This window comes from Pipistrellus hanaki, assembly GCF_964339955.1.
Source record: "Pipistrellus hanaki genome assembly, chromosome: 11".
In the NCBI taxonomy this organism is placed as follows: Eukaryota; Metazoa; Chordata; class Mammalia; order Chiroptera; family Vespertilionidae; genus Pipistrellus; species Pipistrellus hanaki.
This window is the reverse complement of record NC_140513.1, coordinates 49795461-49819327: the sequence shown is the minus strand read 5'-3', so window position 1 is coordinate 49819327 and position 23867 is coordinate 49795461. Positions and strand designations below refer to the sequence as shown.

At 38.3% G+C, this 23867-nt stretch overlaps 1 protein-coding gene across 1 annotated transcript in view; it reads right to left on the bottom strand.

Annotated features, from left to right (window-relative positions):
- Positions 1 to 225: 225 nt before the first annotated feature.
- Positions 226 to 23867, bottom strand: part of LURAP1L (leucine rich adaptor protein 1 like) — a 44162-nt gene continuing 20520 nt past the window's right edge. Inside the window, exon 2 of the mRNA XM_084898264.1 lies at positions 226 to 990. Within this exon, the coding sequence (XP_084754390.1) occupies positions 616 to 990 (375 nt within the window). The 3' untranslated portion in view covers positions 226 to 615. The remainder of the gene's footprint in view (positions 991 to 23867) is intronic.

The following is a 23867-nucleotide window of genomic DNA, read 5'->3' as shown; positions in this document are numbered from 1 at the left end:
CCAAGTTGAACTGAATAGATTTCATATAGTCTTCCAAATGATTGCTATAAAAATGCATGAATAACAATTTTGTTGATTTTTATGCTAAGAAGTTGTGGACTGGAAATAATATCTAACTTGGTCCCAAACATTTTGTTCAGTCTACTCTATAAACAGTAATAAACCTCAGTATCTTCTAGACAATGACACTTGGAATCATTTAGAAATTCAAGCAACAAAATTAGCTGTCATCAGACTTTGGTTTATTGCAAAATGTAGCAAAGTTTTTTGATGTAATCCCTGACCCCTTGCTCTGAAAACAAAAGCGAACACATAATTATTGCTCATTCTTTCCCCCTTCTTTATTTGTGCCACTGTAAAAAGAAGGGAGAGGGGAAAAAATCATTGTAATAAATAAAAATAGAGATGTAAGAGAGAAAAATAGATGAATCCAGATTAGAAATATTAGGAGCAACAGAAATATCATCAAGCAGTTTCAAAATATGCTTCTTTTTTTTTTTTTTTTAAAGGTTATCATGTAAAAAAAAAAAAAAATCACACCAAAAATATAGCAGCAGAGAAGAGAGATAAATACAAGTTAATTGCACACGAATCCCATGCAAAAAACCTGGGTCCTTAGCCAAAGCAGTAGTATTCAGAATCCAATTTGGGAGGCTTGTGCAGCGCCTGCGAGTCCTCTATGACGGAGCTGTCACTGAACTGGTCCAAGTCCGACGGGGTGTGATGGCCTGGGACATCATCCGCCAAAGTGTCCAGATAGCTCCCCACAGAGATGCCGTCCAGCCCGTCGCTGCCGTCGTGCAGGCTGTTGTAGCTTCCGTGGAGGGAGGTGCTCTGGCTCTCCAGTAAGCTGCACAGGCTGCCGCTGAGGCTACTGCCTCGGCTGGTAATGGTGGCTTTCTCTTCAATCATCCACTTGATGGACTCAATGCTCTCATTGATGACAAGCAGCTGGCGCATGAGCCTGGCGTCCGTGGCTCTGAGATTAACCTGCAGAGAAGGGGGAGAGAGGAGAGACCTTCCAGTTAGTCTATGTTCTCGAAAGACCCAGCATTCATTCGGATTCTGTCTTCTTCAGCCCATCATTTTAGATTCGTAGGCTAAATTCACTCGATCTCAGGATGTTTTGGAAAACTGCTGACCAAGGGCGGGGATCCTAATCAAGGAACTCGCTTCCTGCCAGACACATCAGGCCCCAAAAGAGACAGTACAACTCCCAATGCACCCCTGACCCTGACCAAGAGGCCTGGAAATTTCATACTGAATAATATCAGGTTCTCAGCTTAAAAAAGTATGCTCTCTTTGGCCAGATGAATAGCTTATCCGAGTTCACTTGAGAATTTGTGTGTGGATGCTAAGAGGTGGGGAGAGGAGAAATGTGTAGAAATTAGGAATTATCCATAATCATTGTTACAGCTTCTATTTTTTTGAGTGACAGCATGCCAGGCATTATTATAGAAGCTCAACCCTTGTTGTAGTAATTCTATACCACAGGCATATTATTTTATCCCCATTTTACAGAAGAAGAAACAGAAAAGATTTGAGGTCTGTTCTCTTTATGATTTATGAACATATATAGTACTCAATAACGCCTTGTTTCTAAGAGGAACCAAACTGCTCTAATATTTCTTGAATCCAAAAGGGTACCATCATACTAGGCTGACACACTTGGCAAGATGCAGTGTACAGATAGTTTCTGTAGATTTATTTTGCTTCAAGTATATCAGGGGCAGCCCCAATCAGAATTGGGGTATGGAATTCTGAGAAGGTTCTAAAATTAAGAAGGTTCTAAGTGCCTTCTAGGTGTGTGTTTCTTCTGATAGTTCTAAGGAGAAATCTGCCTTTAAAGCCACAAGAGATACTTTCTTTGTGGGTCTTACACTTTAAAGGGACATTTGCCAACATCAGTATGTGGTGGTTCTGGGGAAGGTGGGAAAGGGGAGGCCTCAGGAACTCCATCATTTCCTTTGTTCTTGGAGTTGGAGAGATGTGGCTCCTATGAAGGCTGTGGTGCCTGGCCTGGGAGGCAGGGACACGTTTGGCCACCAGGGGTCCTAGTCACATTTTTTATGGTTTGAAATGGATTCCTTCCACCCCCCCCCCCCCCCCCCCCCCCAGTTGGAATCTTTTAACCCAAGAGTCTGGGCTTTGCTAATTCTCTTTAACATCCATGGCTAATTCAAATTGATAGGTTTCTAGAATTATCAAAGGCACTCAGTCACAAGTGACTCAAGCCATCAGGGAGAAAGGAGCCTATTGTCTTCAAATATATGCATTCATTTTTGTAAAAAAATATTTCCTGGTTAAGAGTTAATCCATAACTGGAGGCAAACTTTGCATTTAGTGAATGTGCTGAACAAACATTAGGGGGGATGGAATTCCTACCAGGGACTTCAAAGATCTAAGATTACAGGGCAAAATATATATGTATAAATAGAAAAAGCACAAAGTACAGTTTAAAAATCTTTCTTTTTGATAAGATATTCAATAAAGTGATTGGGTGATTTCCTTATCTCTTCCAAGAAAGCACTGAGAACAAATTCTGTGGAAGGTAACCAGTGAAAATCTTTCCACTGAAGTGCTCACAAACAGAAGGATGTACACTTAGTAGGTCTAAGAGGAGAATTGTGTAGAAATTAAGGAATCATTATATCATCACATATTAGCTTTTCTATTTGTGGTGTCATCTCATTGACCTTGCAGTGACCTGTTGGTGAAGGAATGTTCCAGTTCACTCATACACCCCCATGAGCCATTAAGATACTGCAATATGACAAATATTTATAAATCAGCAACAATTTGCCTAAGTCCACTGTGGAGCTGAGAAAGTCGGGATGAGCCAAAGTCTTGCAAACGTCTCCAGTCAGGCAACCGTAGCTGATAAAACACGCTGTGTCCGTTGCTGGTGCAATATGAAGGAGAGCATGTCCCGAGGGCTCCCCAAATGAGCACAGATGCATCTGTTCGCATGCCCACCCTGTCCCACTCTGCTCTGGGTGTGTCCCCGCTATTCCTCTCACTTGAAATACTTTTGCTCTCTTCCTCCCTCAATCCAATTCTTCCTCCAAGTCCCACTTCTTCCCTCAACCCTAAATTGCTACTCCCAGCCTCCTCTGTAGTCCTATCTAATAAAAGAGTAATATGCATATTGACCATCACTCCAACACACAATATGGCTGCCCCATGTGGTCAAAATCCTGCCCCCATGTGGACACAAGATGGCCAGCAGAGGAGGGTAGTTGGGAGGGACCAGGCCTGCAAGGGAGGGCAGTTGTGGGTGATCAGGCAAGCAAGGGAGGGCAGTTGGGAGGGACCAGTCCTGCAAGGGAGGGCAGTTGTGGGTGATCAACCTTGCAGGGAAGGGCAGTTAGGGGTGACCAGGCTGGGAGAGGAGGGAAGTTGGGGCAAACAGGCTGGCAGGGGAGTGGTTAAGGGGTGATCAGGCTGACAGGCAGAAGCAGTTAGGGGTAATCAGGAAGGCAGGCAGGCAAGCAGTTGGGCAGCAGTCCTGGATTGTGAGAGAGATGTCCCAGTTGGAGAGGGTGCAGGCTGGGCTGAGGGACACTACTACCCCCTACCCCCCTGCATGAATTTCATGCACAGGGCCTTTAGTTAGTTTATATCTCACAGTTTAGCTTAATTTTGTATAGTCTTACATTGCTACCTATTATTGTGCCTTTGAGCTGTTTCTTTGACTAAATTTAAAGTGCCTTTAAGAAAGAAGCCATCTCTTCTATTTCTTCCATTTCTTTAGGTATGTCATAAGCAATGATTTTTTTTTCCCTTTTACAAATAGTCGTAATTTGTGGGACCTCAAAACATAATAATTCACATTCCCAGGAAACTTTGTCACTCAAGGGTTAAAACACACTTAGGATAATATTTCAGCATTTTTTGCCTGAGCCACACAGTGGCTGCATCAAATACAATTTTTAAAAAAATTCATTGCACAATATGAATAAGAGGGGAGTCGACTATGAAGTAACAAAAGCTTCCTTTGACCGTGACATGATTTATTTAAATAAAAAAATTCTTTTCTTCTGAAAGCAAACATTCACAGGCCATTGAACCACAGTTGGGGAAAGAAGCTGACGAAAGCGGGTCAGTTGGAACGCGTTGATCTGGCTGATAATGATTACAGACCGACTGTGTCTCCCTCTCTGTCCTTGGTGAGAGAGTAAACAGCTTCCCACTGTGGGAGCCCGGGGCCGGCCGGTTCACACGCTGCCCATCCATTTCCTGGAGCTGCAGGCTGCGGGCTTCACACTCACTGCTTTCTCCAGGAGCGAGGCGTGGCTGGGCCACTGCCCATGAACCTTGGAAGAATGAGCAATCCACCACAGAATAAAGCACACTGTCACCTCAGTCTGCGGCGGCTGCTGCCCCACCTTTCTCACTATTATTCATGTTGGTCCTTATGAAGTCTGACCATTGATGAAGAAGAGAGAAGACAGAAGGGGAGAGAGAGAGAGAAAGAGAGTGAGAGAGGGAGAGAGAGAGAGAGAGGAGAGAGAGAGAGAGAGAGAGAGAGAGAGAGGGAGAGAGAGAGAGAGAAAGAGAGAGAGAGAGAGAGAGAGAGAGAGAGAGAGAGAGAGAGAGAGAGACACTGAGAAACTGACTGACTGGCTATGTTGGCAGGAGGCCATGCAGTTCTTTCACTTGAGGTCTTATTAGGTCCCGTAACCTCACTCTGAAAATGGCTAGAGGTGAGAGGCCCTCCTTATGATCTGAATCTGTGTCCCCGCTCTTTGGAGAGGGGATGTGATACACAGCCCCCAGACCACCTTTCTGGTTTTCCTGCTCCCTCCATAACATTCCTCACTGGTTGAAATCATTCTGCTTCTTAACTTGTCTGCTTAGTTCCTGTCTCCCCCATGGGCATGCGAGTGCCACAGAGTGCACAGGATCTGATGTGTCCTCTTCACTGCGCTGTGCTCAAGACGTACAAGAGTGCTGGGCACATAGTAGGCGCTCAGTTAGTGTCATTCAGGGGCTGAATGAGTTGGTCAGATTGGACCATCAGGAGCGCCCCGCCCCTCCCTTGAGCTCTGCTGTGGGCCCGTGACATGTTTGTTTCTAGAAGAAAATACTTTTTTTTTTTTTTTTTTTTTTTTTTTTAATTTAAGTAAATGATGTCATGGTCAGAGGCAGCTTCTGGAAAGGGCATTTCAGTATTGACACGTTCCCAGCGTGCCACCCCACGCCTCTTCATTCACAGGCCTGGGACGCTGGGGAACGGCACAAGGTCATCCCTATCTTCAGCGGGCAGATTGCGAGCTGGTATCTCCGAAAGGAAGTGGACGCCAAGGTGTGAATCACACGCCAAACATGACTGTGTTTGTTCGGAGGTAATAATGGGTACGAGCACGCCACAGGTGTTCTGCAAACACTTGCTGAAATGAGTTAAACAAAGGGAGCAAACACACACAGAGGACATTTACAAAAAAAAAGTTTGCACGAATTGATCCAGCAGAGTGGATGTCCTTTCCTCTCTCCCGCCCTGGCCCTTAGTTGCTGCACTTTAAACAAGGTGAATGCTGACATTTCAGTCCTTTTTTAAGCAGGAGGTGAGCTGGCTCTGTGGTAGAACTTGGAAGGAAGGATCTTGAAAGAACAAATATTCTTAATAATAGACTTTTCCAGATCTGTGTTTTCTCTCACTTTGATACTGAAAGAATACAAAGGTTACCAATTGGCTCAGTGGGATCCCAGAGAGATGAGATGCGGTCAAATTTTCAGTGAAAGAGGGAGATGACAAACTGGTCCGCTTCTTTTGTGGCGGTAAATGAGGAACCTGCCCCTGCCTCTGCCGACCTACATGACCTTTGGGCAAAGTGGCCTGGCACAGAGGCCTGAAAGCCACATCCTGGGTGTCCCCTGAGCGGCAGTGAGCCAAGGACTCAGGGGATGTGGTAAAACAGACTGTGAACAAAGACTGATTTCTGCCCAGGAAAGGAGATTTCATTCAGCGGGGGGACTCAGCTGTCACTTGTGTCTGCTTCTGGCATTAAGATGTTATTTGATAAGAAGATTCTGTGGGACAGATCATCTCAGATTCTCCTCCACCCTGCCGTTGTCTCCTATTCTTTGCCATTTCTGTGGCCGTTTGCTCACTAAACTGTTTCTGCTCTGAGAAAATTCTGCAAGTTATAGAGGAGACAAGTCACACCGCTTTTGCCGCTCAGGAACTCCAGCAAAAGGCTTAGCTGGCAAACACCCATGGCTAAAGCCGGAAGTGTGAGCTCCGTGTGAATGCAGTGATAGAAATTTTAGCTCTGACCATTTGGGTTGAAATAAAAATCAGATTGTGTTCTGCTCCAAGATAAACATGCATATCCTCTTTAACATGCCTGTATCTTGACTGCATGTGCACTTGAACTGCAGAACTGTGTCTTCCCGATAAGGACATTACTCTATCTTGTCAGACTACAGCACCATGTTCTTCTATATCTCTCCAAGCTCTCTCTCACTGTGTCTCCCCTTTTATTTATGAGAATGGATTCATCAGATAAAAGCGAGCCATCTCGTAGTTATGCATTCCTACTGTAAAAGCCACAGTATCCATGACCTAAATCCCAGACGTCCAGCAGGCTGTCATAGGCATTAGAAGGGAGAAAGACTACTTTCCAAGCAAGTCCATAATAACGAACAAGCGGAAAGAAAGCCAGGTTAGATTTGCTTTTTAACAAGATGCTCTAATCCCGGTTTCACATTGGAGGAAACCAGTCGACATTGTTTTCAAGATTTGTCGTTGGCGGAAGCTCTCTTTTCTAGCCAGATCCATTTCTAAATATACAAAAATAATCAAAAGCATCTGTATGTACTAAACGAAAGAGCTGTTTCAAATATGCTTGGAATATTGTTTTTCCAGCAGCTTATCCAGTCTATCTGCATGTTCACTTTGCCTAACCTTCTTGCGTCCAAATTTGCTCCCTCTCCAAATTCACCACATCCTCAATTTGAAGATCACAGATTTTCTGCCTGCCCACAGTAACATTTACAGAAGTTTTATTAATAGTTTATTTGTAAAGCACTCCTCTAACTCTTCTCTCAGAGGATGTTGTGAGTGCCGCCTAGAAGACAGTGTGCATTGCCACCCACAGCCTCTGCTTTGGAATGAACGCTTCAGGGGAGAAGCCATCCACCAGTCCCTGTGGTTCCACCGGAGTTCTCCTCTGCTTTCCCAGTCAGTTAAAAACGGACAATAACATTGGCTTCTAATTGGGCAATAGAGGATTCCATTTTTATATCAAGTCAGCTCTGCCTCCTTCCATTTGTGTTGTTTCTTTGGGGAACTGAACAATAACTAAAACAGTTCACTCTTTTCCCAAGACCTTATAGAAGAGTTATTTCCCCAAAGACTAAATTATATACATAAAAACACCATCAGCAGCACAGTTGACTGATGGATGTTGTTTTGATAAAATCAAAAGCTGCATCTGGTTTATGTGAAAGGGGCGCATGTGATTCCCCCCTCCCTACCCCCACCCCTCAGTTTTAAACATAAATTCCAGGCACCCGGCCTGCTCCTGAGATCTGCACAGTTTCTGCTGGTTGGATAGGAGTTCATAGTCTTGTTCCCTCAGGTTTTTGGTCCAGCAGATACTTAGATGCCTGTGAAGTCGATTCCTCTTCCATAACCTAATATAGTGACATTGGTTTCCTGAGCACTTTCAATACATACCTGCAGAGTGTAGTCACCTGGGCTGAAATTCTTTGGAATGATGTAGCAGAAACACAGACTCCCCACATTTGTACCATGTGCATTTTTTTAATATGGAGGTTAAAATGGCATTTTTACATGGAAGACTAGGTTATGTCAAGTGCTCCTCTGTAAACGAAGCAGCTGTGCTTACAGTGGGAGGGAAGGCAGGATGCAGGGTGGTGAGCTGGTAGATGCTTAACTGGCCCCCTGGAAAACCACACACACACACACACACACACACTAGAAATTGTACCAGTATAAAAGATGTGTAGCACACACTTTACAAATAACAGTAAAATATATAGAGCCTTTTATTGTGAATTTCATGTAACTAATTGAATCTGAGAGAATGCTTTTGTTCATTTTTGCTAAACTGAACCTGTGGTTGTAGTTCAACCACAATTCAACATATGAACTGCTCCTAATCCACGAACTCTTTTCTCAACAATTCTGTCATTAAATTTCATACGTGATCTACTGTTTAACTTTTTATCATGCCAGCACCAATTATATGTGCTAAGCCGAAACCTGTTTCAGCTGCAGCATTTAGCCATGTGCCTCGGCACTAGTTATGTCTGCACCTTGCTGGTTGGTCAGTGGTGTGAGCAACTTTGCTAAATTGGATAATGGGTTCTGAATATGTGAAGAACAGTTCCCTGTCTGCGTGTGCTGTTGATAATGGGATAGCTAAAGACTCGGCCCCCTTTTCAGTCTAATCTGCAGTATTCACATTTTCCCTATCCTTGCTTTATGACCACAAAATCAAGGTCAAGTTCTAATTTATAGTGACTTCCAGTTTCCATGCTGTCAATACTCCTCACACGGTCAGTTTCAGTCTACCAATGTGATATCACTAAGCATAGGGTTGGTAAGAGATTCTCAGCAGTGCAGCATTAGATAGTATTTTACCCAATAGAAACAATACATGTTTTAAACAGCCTCATAAAATAACTAATAGTAAAATGCAGTAAATAATTACCAAGTGAAGTGTTTTGAGCACTTATTACCTTACTTTTCATATAACTTATTCATTTTTAGGTTTATATAAGTACACACTTCAAGGCATAAGAGTGACTGTGACTAAAAACTAGTTTATAAAACTGAACATTTAACACACAGGCCAGTAGGAATTAGCCCTAGTATTCTACTGAAGGTGCAGAATAAAAGCTTAACCTAATCTACTACATTTTTTGATAAGTAGGTCTGAGGCTTTCATTTCTCCCTTAAGGCATTTATTTTCCTATAAAGGATTAAAAGGCCAATGTAACTTTATCTTTTCCATAACTAGGATTTGAGGAAAATGTAAAACGTTTACACCAAACTTATTAGTGTTTGTTTTTTTTTAAATATATGTTTTTATTGATTTGAGAGAGAGAGGAAGGGAGAGGGAGAGATAGAAACATCAATGAGAGAGAAACATCAACATTGATTGGCTACTTCCTGAGCACCCCTTCCTGGGGATCGAGCCCACAACCTGGGCATGTGCCCTGATGGGAATCAAACTGGTGACCACTTTGGTGCATAGGTTGATGCTCAACCAGTGAGCCACACAGGCCAGGCAAAAGTTATTAGTATTTTTTTATGGAAAAATTTCAAATATTGAATATAGATTATTCATTTAAGCATCACTGAGATATAAAATGTACTTGGTAAAGGCATAATACATCTGAAACTCACTTAAGCATTTGTGCTTTGATATTATAATTTTTGCTGGATATATTTCTGATATAATATGCCACACACTTCTCTAGGTAAACAGAACCATGCAGAATCAAGTATAAACTGAGTATTTCTAGTGCATATTCAGCAGTGCCCTTAAGGGTGTTGAAGAAATAACATCGAGTCCCTTTTTTACATGATTCCAGGCATCCTTCCCACCCAAATATGTAATCTTCTCTTTCGGTACATTTTTTTCTTTTGTGCTTTCTTGATTTTAAGATTAGATCTGTTTGTCAGACCTTATGTTCCCCTTTTCTTCCTCATTCTCTTAATTCTATTTCTAATCTGCTATCTGCAGCCATAGATTTTTCCTATGTGTTGAGTAGGTGGGTACTGGGCTGCAAGGAAGACTTACCTTTGCCCTCATTAGGAAGTAGTATTAACTGAGTAAAATTAGGGAGGAGATATTCTCTATAACAGGATAAGGTGCGTGGGGCTTGCTCTCTAGAACAGCTCTTCTCAACCTTTAATGCACATACCTGTGGAATCTTGTTCAAATTCAGATTCTCTTCACTGCTCTGTCATCCTGCATTTCTAACAAGTTCCAGGCTGATGCCCGCAGAGATAGCAACCTCTGAAATAACTGCCAAGAACCCGTCTTCCCTGGTGTATCTACATCTTTGCATAGTTCCCTGCCCTTGTTTGTGAATTGGCCTATGAGCTTGTTTCTGAGGAACAGAATATGGTGAAATGGTGGGATGTCACTCCTGAGAAAAGGTAACAAAAAGACTGTGGTTTCTGTCTGGGGCATATTACTTGCTCTAATGAGAGCCATCTGCCAGGCCATGGGCCGTTCTCCTGTGAGATTTACATGATAAGGAACTACTATTACTGGACAACAGATAAGCGAGAAGCTAGGCTGCCAGCTGCTACAGGCTGTGTGAGTACTTTTGGAAGCAGGTCCTCCCTGAATCCAGCCTTAAGGTGACTGCAGCCCAAACTGATGTGGCGATTGCAGACTTGGAGCTAAGAAACTCTGAGCCAGAGGCACCCAGTGAATCTGTGCCCAAACTCTAACTCACCGAAGCTCTGATATAATGTTTGCTGTTTATCTGGCCGAGTTTTAGAGTTACACAGCATGAATAAGGAATACACCAATGCTTTTGGTAAATGGACCACACTTTGAGTAGCAAGTGCCTAGAGATCTTTTTACATGTGGGTAATTTTCGGTAATGGCTGATGGACCACTCTGCTGATGGAATGATACTCTGCTGATACATTGTTTTATAGTTTGAAAAAAGTAAAGCATAGAGTAAATAAGTATTTAGTGATGAAGACAAAAAATGTTCATTGAGTAGTCATTGGCATCTCCCATGGGCTAACCTTTCTTTTTCCTAAGAAAGGGTGGTTTATATACCCAAAGGAGAAATGACAGATTCAGATATGGCACAGATTGTGGAGTTATTAGACTGAACATTTACAATAGTTATGCTAATATGCTAAGGGATCTAATAAATATTGGGCAATATGCAAGAACAGGTGGATAAAAAATGCAGAAAGATGGAAATTCAAAGAAAGAATCAAAAAATGCTATAAGTAAAAAAACACTGTAATGTAAATGAATATTTCAGTAGGCTGGACACAACCAAAAGAGAGAATGAATGGCCTTGGAAATATGTAAATAATTTGAATGTCTCTTCGAGGGCCTTCGAGGTCCAGCAAACCATTATTTTAATTATCCATGGGATTACCCTATGTAACCTGCTATTTACTATTAATTTGGCCCAGATTTTTCAAATTAGAACTTGGCTTATAGATTTGTGTCTGGATGACATGAAAATGACTTTTGTCTAGCTAAAAAATAATCTCAAAGGTTATGGTTTTACTATCCTGCTGGACATTAAACATTTGCTCAGAGAAACTCTAACTTAAAATGATTTCATATGTCTTTTTCAGAAAATATATCAACCTTTCCTCTAATTCTTTTCTGAACGAACTATATATCGTCACCAGAAAGAAATCTCACAGTATGATCTGATCACAAAACTCCTAACTGGGCAGGTCATGATTGCTAGTTGTATGCCTTGGGCATACAAATTCTTTAGTAAAAGGTTTATCTTTGCCTTAAGCAAGCCCTGCACATTTTTTTAGTGCATCTAGGGTTAACCACACCTTTGGAATAAACATAACCACCCTTAAGAGAGCACATAATCTTGTTAACTACCCGTTAATCTAATCCCCACCTTACTTGAAGAAAGTAATCTTCCTTGTTAATTTCAAAACTGCCATTCCCTGGAGCTCTTGAGATTTTGCTTCTCAGCAATTGTCATTTTTTGCTCATATAAACTCTAATATAAAATTCTCTACATGTTTGGACGTTTCTCATGTCCACACCATCTTGCTGGTTCTCTCATTAAATGAGCTAAGAAAATCTGTGACATGTGCTCCCTCTGGGTTTGTATGAGAGTCATGTTTTCATACTTTTGAACATTGTACTTTGCTTACCTGCTAGGAATAGTTAAATAGAGTTGCCCACAAAGAGACTTCTGGAGTGACTCATCTTTCTACAGCAACAGGACTTGACCTTTTCTGACTCTCAGTTTTCTTCTGGTCTGGTTCTTTCTGTTCTGGTTTGTTTAGCTGCTGTTGTATCAGATTCTTGACCAACAGTTGGTCTATATTGTTTGTCTATTGGTGTGCTCAAATCCACGCAGAAAATATTCTATTTCCACAGATTAGGAGAACAAGCATTTGAAAATGTGTGTTCTGTATTTTCTAGTGCCCTGAGCCTGAGGTGGTAGAATTGAAGTTTCAAGTCCTGTTGATGGTCTAGCATTTAATTAGTCGGAAAAAACAAACAAACAAAAAAAAAACACCTTTTACTGCTCATGATTAGAAAATGAAATATTTTTCTTCTTCTAGAGTACATTAATGAATTAAATTAGTCTCTTAAGAAAAAGAATTTTCTAATTATAGAGGCTAACAAATACTTGGAAAAATGTAATATTACCAGAATTTCAAGAAAAAATAAGAACTCTAATACACTGAATGTACTGACCTATTAAAGGAGAAACAACTACAAAACTTCCTTACAGACAATACTAATTCAGAAGCATTTTTGTAGAAGAATCAAAGTGAATCTTTTTTTTTTTAAAGGTACCTGTCAGCATTGTATTCTTTTTTTTTTTTAATATATTTTATTGATTTTGTACAGAGAGGAAGGGAGAGAGATAGAGAGTTAGAAATATCGATGTGAGAGAGTCATCCATCGATTAGCTGCCTCTTGCACACCCTGCACTGGGGATGTGCCCGCAACCAAGGTACATGCCCTTGACCGGAATCAAACCCAGGACCTTTCAGTCCCCAAGCCGACGCTCTATCCACTGAGCCAAACGGATCTCGGCCAAAGTGAATCTTTAGAGATGAACTATTTTAGGTTATAAATAGCTAACTGTCTTTTTCTTGATTTCTTCAGTATGGTGAATAAATATAATTTAATTTAATTTTTTGAGATTTGAATTTATTATCTAATAAGGAGACTAGTTAATTTTAACTTCCTAAATTTATTATACTGGTTTACTGAAAAGTTAATGTAACCTTCATATATTATGTAAGATTAAGAAAACAATGCAATTATGTATTCTAAAATATATGTAGTTATAATTCTTAGTCTTTTTAATTCAACTGTAATAATTTTCTGTACTGTATCAGGTTAAATATAATTTGCAAGATATTTATTAATTTAGAACTTGAATAATACCAGGTTAATAAACAAAAACATATGGGAAATCTGTATAATTTCTAAGGAGGATAGATTATTGAAACACTGGTCACCAAGTGTTATTGATATCTTTTCAGGATATTTTCCCATTGATTTTTAAAGAGCGTGAGGGAAGGAGAGAAACATAGGGAGAAATATAGATATGAGAGAGACACACCAATTGGTTGCCTCCCACACCCTACCAGGGACTGAGATCAAGCCTGCAAATGAGGTATATGCCCTTGATTGGAACTGAACTATTGTAGGAACCCTTCAGTCCTTGGGTGGAGGCTCTCTATCCACTGACTCAAACTGACTTGGGCTTATATCTTTGCTTTTAATTTAAAGTAATAAAGTGACTATATCTTTGGGTCATTGCCATCTACAAAGGTGTGAAAAAATACATTTTGGTTGTGGAAGTCTTATAATGTAATATGTAAGCTTTGCTGGTCAGCTAAAATGCTAATATGTATATGACAGACTTATTATTCTACAGTTTCTCTCTGAAAGATTAGTAAATTGGATTAAAAAATGATAGCTTAGTTGTGTAGTTGAGACTACACTGGGAATAATCATGGCAAAGAACTGTAACAAAAATATGGTTTTGTATATCAAAGAGGAGAGTTTTTTGTTAATTAAAATTGTTCATTTTCAAAAATATTTTTATTGATTTCAGAGAGGGACAGAGAAATAGCAACATCGATGATGGGAGAGACTCATTGATCCACTGTCTCCTGCACATCCCCCATAACCTCAAACTGAACCATGACCTCCTGGCTAATAGGTGGATGCTCAACCACTGACCCATGCAGCCAGGCAAATTGTTCAGAATGTGAAAAAACATAGTGAAAGACAGAACTTGACTTGATATTGAAAACTGAATAAAAAAAAACACTCATAAAATCTGTTTGCCTTGACTTATAATATCTACAAAGAGTAATTCTGCAAGTAATAAAATATATAAAAATGGTAAAATTTGCTCAGTTTAGATGGACTTACAGGGAGAAGTTGTCAATAAATGTATAAATGCAAAGCTAGAACTATTTTTCTTTTCTTTGTCCTCTGTTGGGGTGAAAAATTGGTTTAGAAGAATTTAGTTTGCTCTTATGGAGATATAGTACAAAGTTATTTCCTGTTATCTGCTCAGATAGCAGAGATTCCTTATCTAACCTGAAAGTTTCAGTGCTTGGTCCTGGCTTTAAAAAAGAGAAAGAGAAAGAGAGAAAGAGGAAGAGAGAGAGGGAAAGAGAGAGGGAGAGAGAGAGAAAAAAGGAGGTTACTTAAAATTATGTTGTAAACTTACTCCAAACTTATAGCCATTCCTTGTTTTCAGACACATCTGAGAGTGTTTTAATCAAATAATTAAATCTACTCAAATAAAACTTAAGCCCTTTTAATTTTGCCTTCCAAAGAAAAAACCCTAAATTCAAGTTGAAAATCATTTAAGATGTCTTTTACCCCCAAACTATTTTTTGAGGTCTCTGCAAGGCCCTTGGCACGTGCCTTGGATGACTGGTAGGTAGCAGTCTTAGTAAATAATTGGGCATGCCTGTCCTCCAATAAACATTTTTAGAAAAACAGGCAAGCTGGAGTTAGACATTCTGTTGCTGTGGCTTCCCAGTGTTGCAGGTATAAAAAGAGGTACTTCCGCCGAAACCAGTTTGGCTCAGTGGATAGAGCGTCGGCCTATGGACTGAAAGGTCCCAGGTTGGATTCTGGTCAAGGGCATGTACCTTGGTTGCCGGCACATCCCCAGTGGGGAGTGTGCAAGAGGCAGATGATCTATGATTCTCTCTCATTGATGTTTCTAACTCTCTATCCCTCTCTCTTCCTCTCTGTAAAAAAATCAATAAAATTATTTTTAAAAAAAAAAGGGGGGGGGGGGTACTTCCTAGTGAATTTATTAACCCAATGAACTGTCCTCTCCTCCTCTATTCCTTCCTTTCCCCATCTTTTCGATCCTGATGGTCGACCTCACTAAAGAATTAAATAAATAGCCGGGACCGGTTTGGCTCAATGGATAGAGCGTCGGCTTGGGGACTGAAGGGTCCCGGGTTCAATTCCGGTCAAGGGCATGTACCTTGGTTGCGGGCATATCCCCAGTGAGGGTGTGCAAGAGGCAGCTGATCGATGACTCTCTCTCATCGATGTTTCAAACTCTCTATCTCTTTCCCTTCCTCTCTGTATAAAATCAATAAAATATATTTTGTTTAAAAAAGAATTAAATAAATATTTAGTATGTATGTGAGTTGTTTGTATGAGTCACGTTTTTGACTGTTGTTGTTTTGAAAGAGGTGGCACAAAGGCATTTGGGCCCCGAACAGCACAGATAACGCAGGTGATATAAAGAAACCTGAAAGTGTTGCAACAAAAGTTTCTGTTAAGTATCTGTCCTTAGTTCTTTTTTTTTTAACCTTTAACTACTTCTTATCTTCTATTTATTAGGGGAAAAAATTTACCTGTATTGCATCAGAGAGCATTCAATACCTTAAATTTTAATATTTCCAATAAGAATAAACTGTCTTCTCAGTGTGAACCGAGGTGAATTCTATGAGGAAAGAATGGATTTGTTACTTCCAGTGGATTTAGCTCTCTGATTATCTGTGATTCAGCACATTCCAAGTACTGTGATGACTCAGTGTTCATAATCTTCCTGAGCTGTCCACGTTTTATTTTCCACAAATAGCTTAATGATATCTCTGGCACTTGCAGATTGTCAAGGACTAAATTTATGTGCTACTCTCTTTAGTCTTTTAAAATGAAAGTGTTTAAACTATTCCTTTGCATAATACCATTTAAAAATGATCGATTTATTTGAAATAAAATGTATTACAGACATTAAAATAGCATTGCCTAACATATTACATTCATTTTTTTTTTCCAATTTAGTATTCTCCTGAATTTTCACTCTAATTAATGTAAATTATTTTATCTGGATATGTGAGAGTTTGCTCTCCTTTGCATGTGATGTAATTTGTCATGTTTATATCTATACAGATCCATTTCCAGAAGAGATGATAATCAAATAAATTTAAAACAGAGGTGATGGCTGATTTGTTACTTACACCAATCATGCCTGTGACCCAACTACCAATTGGTGATGTAATTTAGTGAGACTGGCAAGGAAAATAAAATTTTGGTTCTAGTCTTGGTTCCATTACTAACAACCAGTGACTTGTAACAAGTTACTCAACCTAATCTTCCTAAGCCTGTTTTTCTGTCTGTTAGATGAGAATACTGGAGATCATCTTTAAAATTCCTTCCAGCCCTAAAATGTCTCAATTCCTGGGTATAGCACATTAACAGTGTATGGTCAGCATACAATTTGCACAAAAAAAGAGATTTATCTATGTGTCTAATGGAGCATAGTTAAAATGATCTTAGCATTTGATTCTGAGAGATGACTACATTAGAAAAAAATTACATATGAACAAGGGAATTTCCAAGATAGAGAAATTTTAAAGATATGGGAGAAACAAGCACATAGGTAACAACTGAATATAAAGATAAATGACAAAAATGTGGTAAGCATGAACTAACTCCTCTAGTGCAGTGGGTCTATCCTATCCATTAATCCTAGTTTCTTTCATGTGTTTTTTGTTTTGTTTGTGTGTGTGTGTGTGTGTGTGTGTGTTTAATATGTTTGCATTTATTTCAAAGAGAGGGAGAGAGGAATTGAAACATCAATGATGAGAGAGAATCAGTAATTGGCTGCCTCCTGTACACCCCCTACTAGGGATTGTGACCTGACTTGGAATCAAACTGTGACCTCCTGCTTCATAGGTTGATGTTCAGCCATTGGGCCACACCAGCCAGGACATCAATCTTAGCTTCTAACTAGGATTATAGTACATGGCAAATCAGTAAACATATGTTGAGTGAAGAAATGGATGAGAGAGGGAAAAACAGGTATATATGTACATGGTAATGTAGCAGAGGATGAGCATCGGTTAATGTTCTTTGGGAAAAGAATATATGGCAATTGAATAATTTTGAAAAATGGATCTAGATAGAGAGAGGTGGGTAGGGGTGGCCTATACTAAGAAAGACCTAATTATTTGAAGCTGCAATGAGGAAAATAAGTGAAGGCCTAAAGAGGTAAAAGTTCAATATTTACATACATACATACATACATACATACATACATACAGTAAAAGTTCATTTTGTGCTCAGGAAGTGGCAAGCCAGGAGTACCTAGAAGACTGAGGATCTAGAATGTGGTGGGAAGGTAATCTGGAGGCATGCCCTGTCTGAAGTGTTGAACAAAATTCACTCCGCAATGATGTGATGGTCCATCCCAAGTTGTCTTCAACAGAAGCTCACTATCAGAGTCCTACCTCACTGCTGTGATCTGGGTTACTGACTTGGAGCTGACTTCTAAAAAGCATAAAGGGGTTTCATTAGGATCTCAGACCTGTTAGGGCAAACATTCACTAATTGCAACAAAAAATTATATTACAGAAAAAATAACTTGACTGTCTAAGGAAGCTAGACAAGGACTGCAGCTTAGATTGACATGGGGCCATTGCTTTCTGGGACAGATGCTACCTCTTCCAAGAATAATTTTGCTAAACTGTGAGTAAACAATTATTTCATTCTCCAGAATCCAAAGTGGTAGATTCAGTCTTGGAGAGAATCTGCTGAGAATTCAGAGTCCATCTGTGTATGTGAAGCAAGACTATTTTCCATCAGAAGCAAAGATGGGGTGAAGTGCTTTTCAAGTATCTGACATAGAAAGGCAGAGGGCTTGACTCCAAATTCTTATTCTGATCTCCCATTTCCTGCTCGTAAACCCCATCTCATTGTTCTTAAAATTCTCATGACAAATATGTTCTTCCTCTTGGGTTTTGACTTGCTCTCCCAATTTAGGGACATACTTAAGTTTCTCTGAAGGTCTGTGTATTTTTCCTGTTTTGTTTTTTTAATGGACACAAAAGAAGTTTGTTCTTGCCTTTCAAATGCAATTACATTAACTATTTCTCACCTAATTGCTAAACACACTTTGTTTTATTTGAATCCATTTAAAAATTTTCTTAAACATTCCTTTGTAAGCTGTATTCTAATAGCAGTTTAATGAAGATAATGCAGTAAAAAAAATTCTTAAAATGATGGATGATTAGAGAATCCCATGTTTCCCTTTAAGAGGGAACAAAAAAATGGTCTGGTACTCCATGCTAAGGAACAGGATACATATTACTAAGAAATACTTCTAGGTACTCCTAATTCACTTCATGAGCAAGTTTTGGAACAGCTTTTGCCGTCTCTAATATACTTAACTACCATTAAAATAATATCCCGATGCTACTTCAGAGAGCTGCAGCTACATCCATAGCTTGTGATGATTATTTATAATTATAACAATTAGTAATAGATGGTTTTGAATGAAAGGTGCTATGTGGAATTGCAATATGATTATTATAATAATGAGATCACTTTCTCAGCTTATACAACTCGTAAGGAAAATATTTTTGTAACAACAATAAGAAGTACATAATTATCATTATGTAAAACTCTAAATATTTTTAGTTGCGTTTATACCCTAGGTATCACAATTCGCTTTATGCCTAGTCAAAATTAAATTTTATTTTCTGTTTGAGCTTGTCAAGAGAAACTACCATTCAGACACTATTTTTTTTTTTTTTTGTGGGTTGTTTTTTTCATTGTGAAAATTACAAAGATATAAGAGTCAGATGATCTTAACAGAGTCTTGATCATACATTGATTATGCCACTCTAATCACAATATAATTTAATATTATGTTTTCTATCATAATATAATTTATTATAATCATATAGAAATAGTTTACCTAAGTGCTTTCTGTAAAATCAAATAAAACAATATATATATGTGTATATATACACACACACACACACACACACATATTGTTTTGTTTGTTTTCTTTTTGACTCAGTATGTTTGGACATTCTTTGCTATATTCTTATGGAGGCTAAAATAAAAACAGTGTAGAAAAATGGTATCCCAGACAGACTGGTACTCTAGACAAAAATATGGGTTTGGATATTTAAAACCAGAAATATCATACAATTCTTTCCCTAAGTAGCTTCTTAGATTTTAATATTTTCTCTACATCAATTTTCTAATCTATTTTGTGGTCTGATCAGTGTGGTATTCACCTTTAATATTCTATCAACTTTCTCTTGACAATTTAGGATTGGTTAAAAATGAATCATCTTTTAAAAAAACAACAACAAATGCAATTCTAGCTCTAACAGGTTTAGATAGAATGTTGGCCTGTGGACTGATGGGTTTGAGGTTCGATTCCAGTCAATGCCTGCGTTTCGGGCTCAATCTCCACGGGGTGTGCAGAAGACAGCTGATAGAAGATTCTTATCTTATGTTTCTATCTCTCTCCCCTCTGAAATCAATTTAAAAAAAACATTAAAAAATAAAGATACAATTCTATAACTTGGATTAAACAGGCACTGGCTTGCATAAGTATTCATTAACTCTAGGGGCAAAAGTAGATTTACAGTTGCTCATAAAGGAAATAAATAATACTTAATAAGTAATGAACTCATGTACTCACACCTGTAAACCTGTTTTTGCCCACTCAATATGATACCACTTTGATTTAATTTACTTTGATGTAATCTCAACATATTTTACAATCAAGAGTCACTCCTCACATTTTGCTGTTAAAGAAATAGAGCTATGCCCAAGTAACCATAAGTAGATGAATAGATAGAAAAGCAGTGTTATATTTGCACAATGGACTACTCATAAAAAAAGAAGGAATTCTTACATCATTGATGGACCTGGAGAGTATTATGCTAAGTGAAAACAAGCCAGTTAGAGAAGGACAAATACCATAAGATTTCATTCACCTGTAATTTAGTGAACAAAATAAACCAGGGGTCCTCAAACTTTTTAAAGTGGGGGCCAGATCACGGTCCCTCAGAGAGCTGGAGGGCCGGACTATATGAACTACTAATTCCTACTGTAACACCTTGGCTGCGCTCACTGCCCAAAAAACCTGGCGGGCAGGATCAGACTCCCCTGGGGGCTGCATGTGGCCCGCGGGCCGTAGTTTGAAGACCCCTGAAATAAACTAACAAACAAAATAGAAATAGACTCATTGATACAGAGAACAGACTGACAGTTTTCAGAGGGGAGGGAGGTTGTGGGGCTGGGTGACATATGTGAAGGGATTAAGCAAAGAGGAAAAACTTTGTAGATACAGACACTAATATGGTTATTACCTGGAGGAATGGGTGGAGGGAGATAAAAGAATAGATATAGGAAGGAGAAATAATGATGGAAGAAGACACAATACAACATACAGATGATGTATTATAGAATTGTACACCTGAAACTTACATCATTTCATTAACCAATGTCACCCCGATAAATTAAATGAAAAGTTTAAAAAATGGAGTTATGGAGATACTACAACTATCTAAAAGTCGTACACCTATTCAAAAAATGTAGCTGGGAATACATTGTCATTTCTATTCTTATCCTCTTGTATTTCCTTCTATCTGAAAATCACTGCTGCCAGATTAAATGGTTTGCAGTAACAGTAAAAATTAGCATAAATTCAATGTTAATTTATCACTTGTATCTTTGAAGGATCACAAATGAGGATGATAAAAGCAGATGCCTGGCATATGGCAGCAGATGGGTCACACCACATTTCAAAAGAACTAGTGGGAACAGGGTGGTTCCCTTTTCTCAGTTCTTACCACATAAGGTGGAAAGTATGGGGAGGAAAACAAGGCAATGCACACTTAATTGGGTCCTAATTTTCTTATAACTGTTAAATGTCCTATTAAAACATAGGGCTAGTAGTTTGCTAGTATTTTCATGTCACAGCCATGTAGAAAAATCTATCTAGAATGAGTAAAGGTAGATATATAGGTGGGAATCTACTATACCCACTGACGAGCTATGGCAGCCGATGGCAAGAATTATTGGAGCAGATGGCACATGAGGGATGCATCAGGACAGGTCCAGACACCCAGATTCATAACAATACCAAGTGTTTCACTCTCTTTGCTCAGGTGATGACTTCTCCTACATTGAAAATTTCATCTATGAAACATTTAAAATTTTATGTTATAATTACACATGCTTTTTATTATAAATCAAACATAAGAATTCTGCTTATGATAAAACTTTGACTCAGTACCCATAAAACATTATATAAATATCCTACGATGGAATGCTTACCCAGTCAACTAGCCCCTAAATAACTATTCATTTTTAAGGAATATTCCATTTTTCACTTGGAATTCTTTCCATAAATACAATTCATAAACTCAGATGATAAAAAAGAAAACCAAGTATTTATATTCATACACATTATACTAAATAATAGCTGGATTTTACTGGATATAACTACTTGCCATGTAATTAGCAAAGATGGTGCCAGATCATGTTTTCTCTTAGGTATGAATTACCTAAATAAGGCTCTATTTGGGTTGATTTAATCTCTCTTTATTAAAGAAAATATATGACTCCTACTCAAATAAAATCCTTAAAGAATTTTCTGAAATTAAAACTTAAAAGTTTATTCTAAATTATAATACAGAAAAGAAGACAAAGTTACAGCAATAAAAGCTCAAACTTTACCTAGAATTCAACGTTATTTTCTACTAATTAAAATCTTGGTGGATACAGCTTAAGCAGTATTGTATTTGGGTGTCTACATTAGTAAAAGTAATGGGACAGCCATTTTTTCTTTCCCTACTATCTGTCTTTTGATTCAGAAATGTAACTTCTGCCTAGCTGGTGTGGCTCAGGGGTTGAGCGTCAACTCCGGAACCAAGAGGTCACTGGTTCGATTCCAGGTCAGGGCACATGCCCAAGTTGCTGACTTGATCCCCAGTAAGGGTGCATGCAGCAAGCACTCAATCGATGATGTTCCTCTCTCATTGATGTTTCTGTCTCTCTCTTCCTCTCTCTCTAAAAATCAATAAAAACATATTTAAAAAAAGAAAGAAAGAAAGGAAGGAAGGAAGGAAGGAAGGAAGGAAGGAAGGAAGGAAGGAAGGAAGGAAAGAAGGAAGGAAGGAAGGAAGGAAGGAAGAAAAAGAAAGAAAGAAAACTTCGCAATCACCTAAAACTTGGCATTGGTCTCTCCTAACACTATGTGTGCTGCTTTTATAAGTTAATCAGTGTGGTTGCTATTGTCAATTTTTGGTAATAACAATAATGTCTTTCTAGGCTGTTTTGCAATGATCAGAATTCACTGCACAGGAAGTAGGTAAAGGACACCTGGAGGTGGTGTATGAATTCTAGGAAATAATCATAGTTCTCACAGGTAAAGGCCCCGGGATTGATGGCAGATATAGGAAGAGTCCTGGTAACAATGCATTTTAGCAATAGTGGGGGCATTTGCTCTTTTAATTATTGTGTATGTAATCTCACATAGAAAATTTTAACTAATCCAGGTTAACTTCCATAGTGACAGCAAAGAATTCCAACAACATTAATAATAGCATAGACAGTAATAACTAGCCTTTAATAAAGCACTAGTTCCAGGCACTATAACAAGTACTTCATATACTTTTAATCACCTAATTTTCATAAAAACTTAACAGTATATTTTATTAAATTGCAACTCAGAGAGAATCTGTACTTTGCTAGTGTCATACAACTATGGCATGATGGAGCCAGGACTCAAGACTTACATCTACCTGTCTCAGAATGCCATGGCCAACATGCTCCTTTCCTTATGCAAGAGCCCAGAAAACAGCATTCATGAACCCCTTAACAAAAATCTACTAGAACATTCAGTTTGCAAAATAATAATAATAATAATAATAATAATAATTAGAAAATCATGTTGCAAAAGGAATGACATTTATTCCCTCAGCTTAGGAATTGTTAAGGAAATAACCTGAACTGTGTTATCATCAGAAATATAAGAAACAAGTTAAATATCCACTATCAGAGAAATGCACAAAAAAATGGAGTCTCACTCAAGCAATAGCAATTAGGTTAAGAAAATCACATCGGAAAAGGTTTATGATACAATGCCAAGCAAAAATATGGGCTCTACAAAAGAGAAATATATAAGGTATATATCTTAATTTCAACACTGCAAAGGAAAATTACAGAAGAAAAATATTTGAATATAATAAGACAAAAATTATATAATAATGGCCTTGAGTAATCATTATTTTTGTCTTCCACTTAAACTTATGTAGTTTCTAAAATAACTATCAGGCATGTATGTTGCATTTTAATGAGAAAAACCTTAATAACAAGATAAATCACATAATCATAAACATGGAAATTTATATAAATAGCTGATCATTCAATGACAGTTGAATGATTAAAACATTACATTATTAAGTTTTTTTGTTTAGAAAATATCAACATTCTAATAAAGGCAATTTACATTAATTTATCATGTAATTATAAAACCTATGGAATTGTGGAATTCCAGGAAGAGAACGAACATTTTGGAATATTTATATCTTGTACAAGTATAACCTTCTCTCTTTCCTGTTCCAAAAATAATTTTGTCATTTTTTATTTTATTGCATACTTTCATTCCTTAGTAATCAACAGTACGCTTTCTTGTTTATGAGTATTTCAAAAGTACAGCATACTTTAAGGATCCCATAATAAAAAACACATGGAACTGTTTAGTTCTCAAGGAGAAAATCTCAAGAAAAAAATTGAGTCAGTATGTAAAAATATAACACAGTTTTTATTATGCAACTTCCCTCAAATAACAACTACAATTGGTCCTTATTGCCTACCCAACCATAT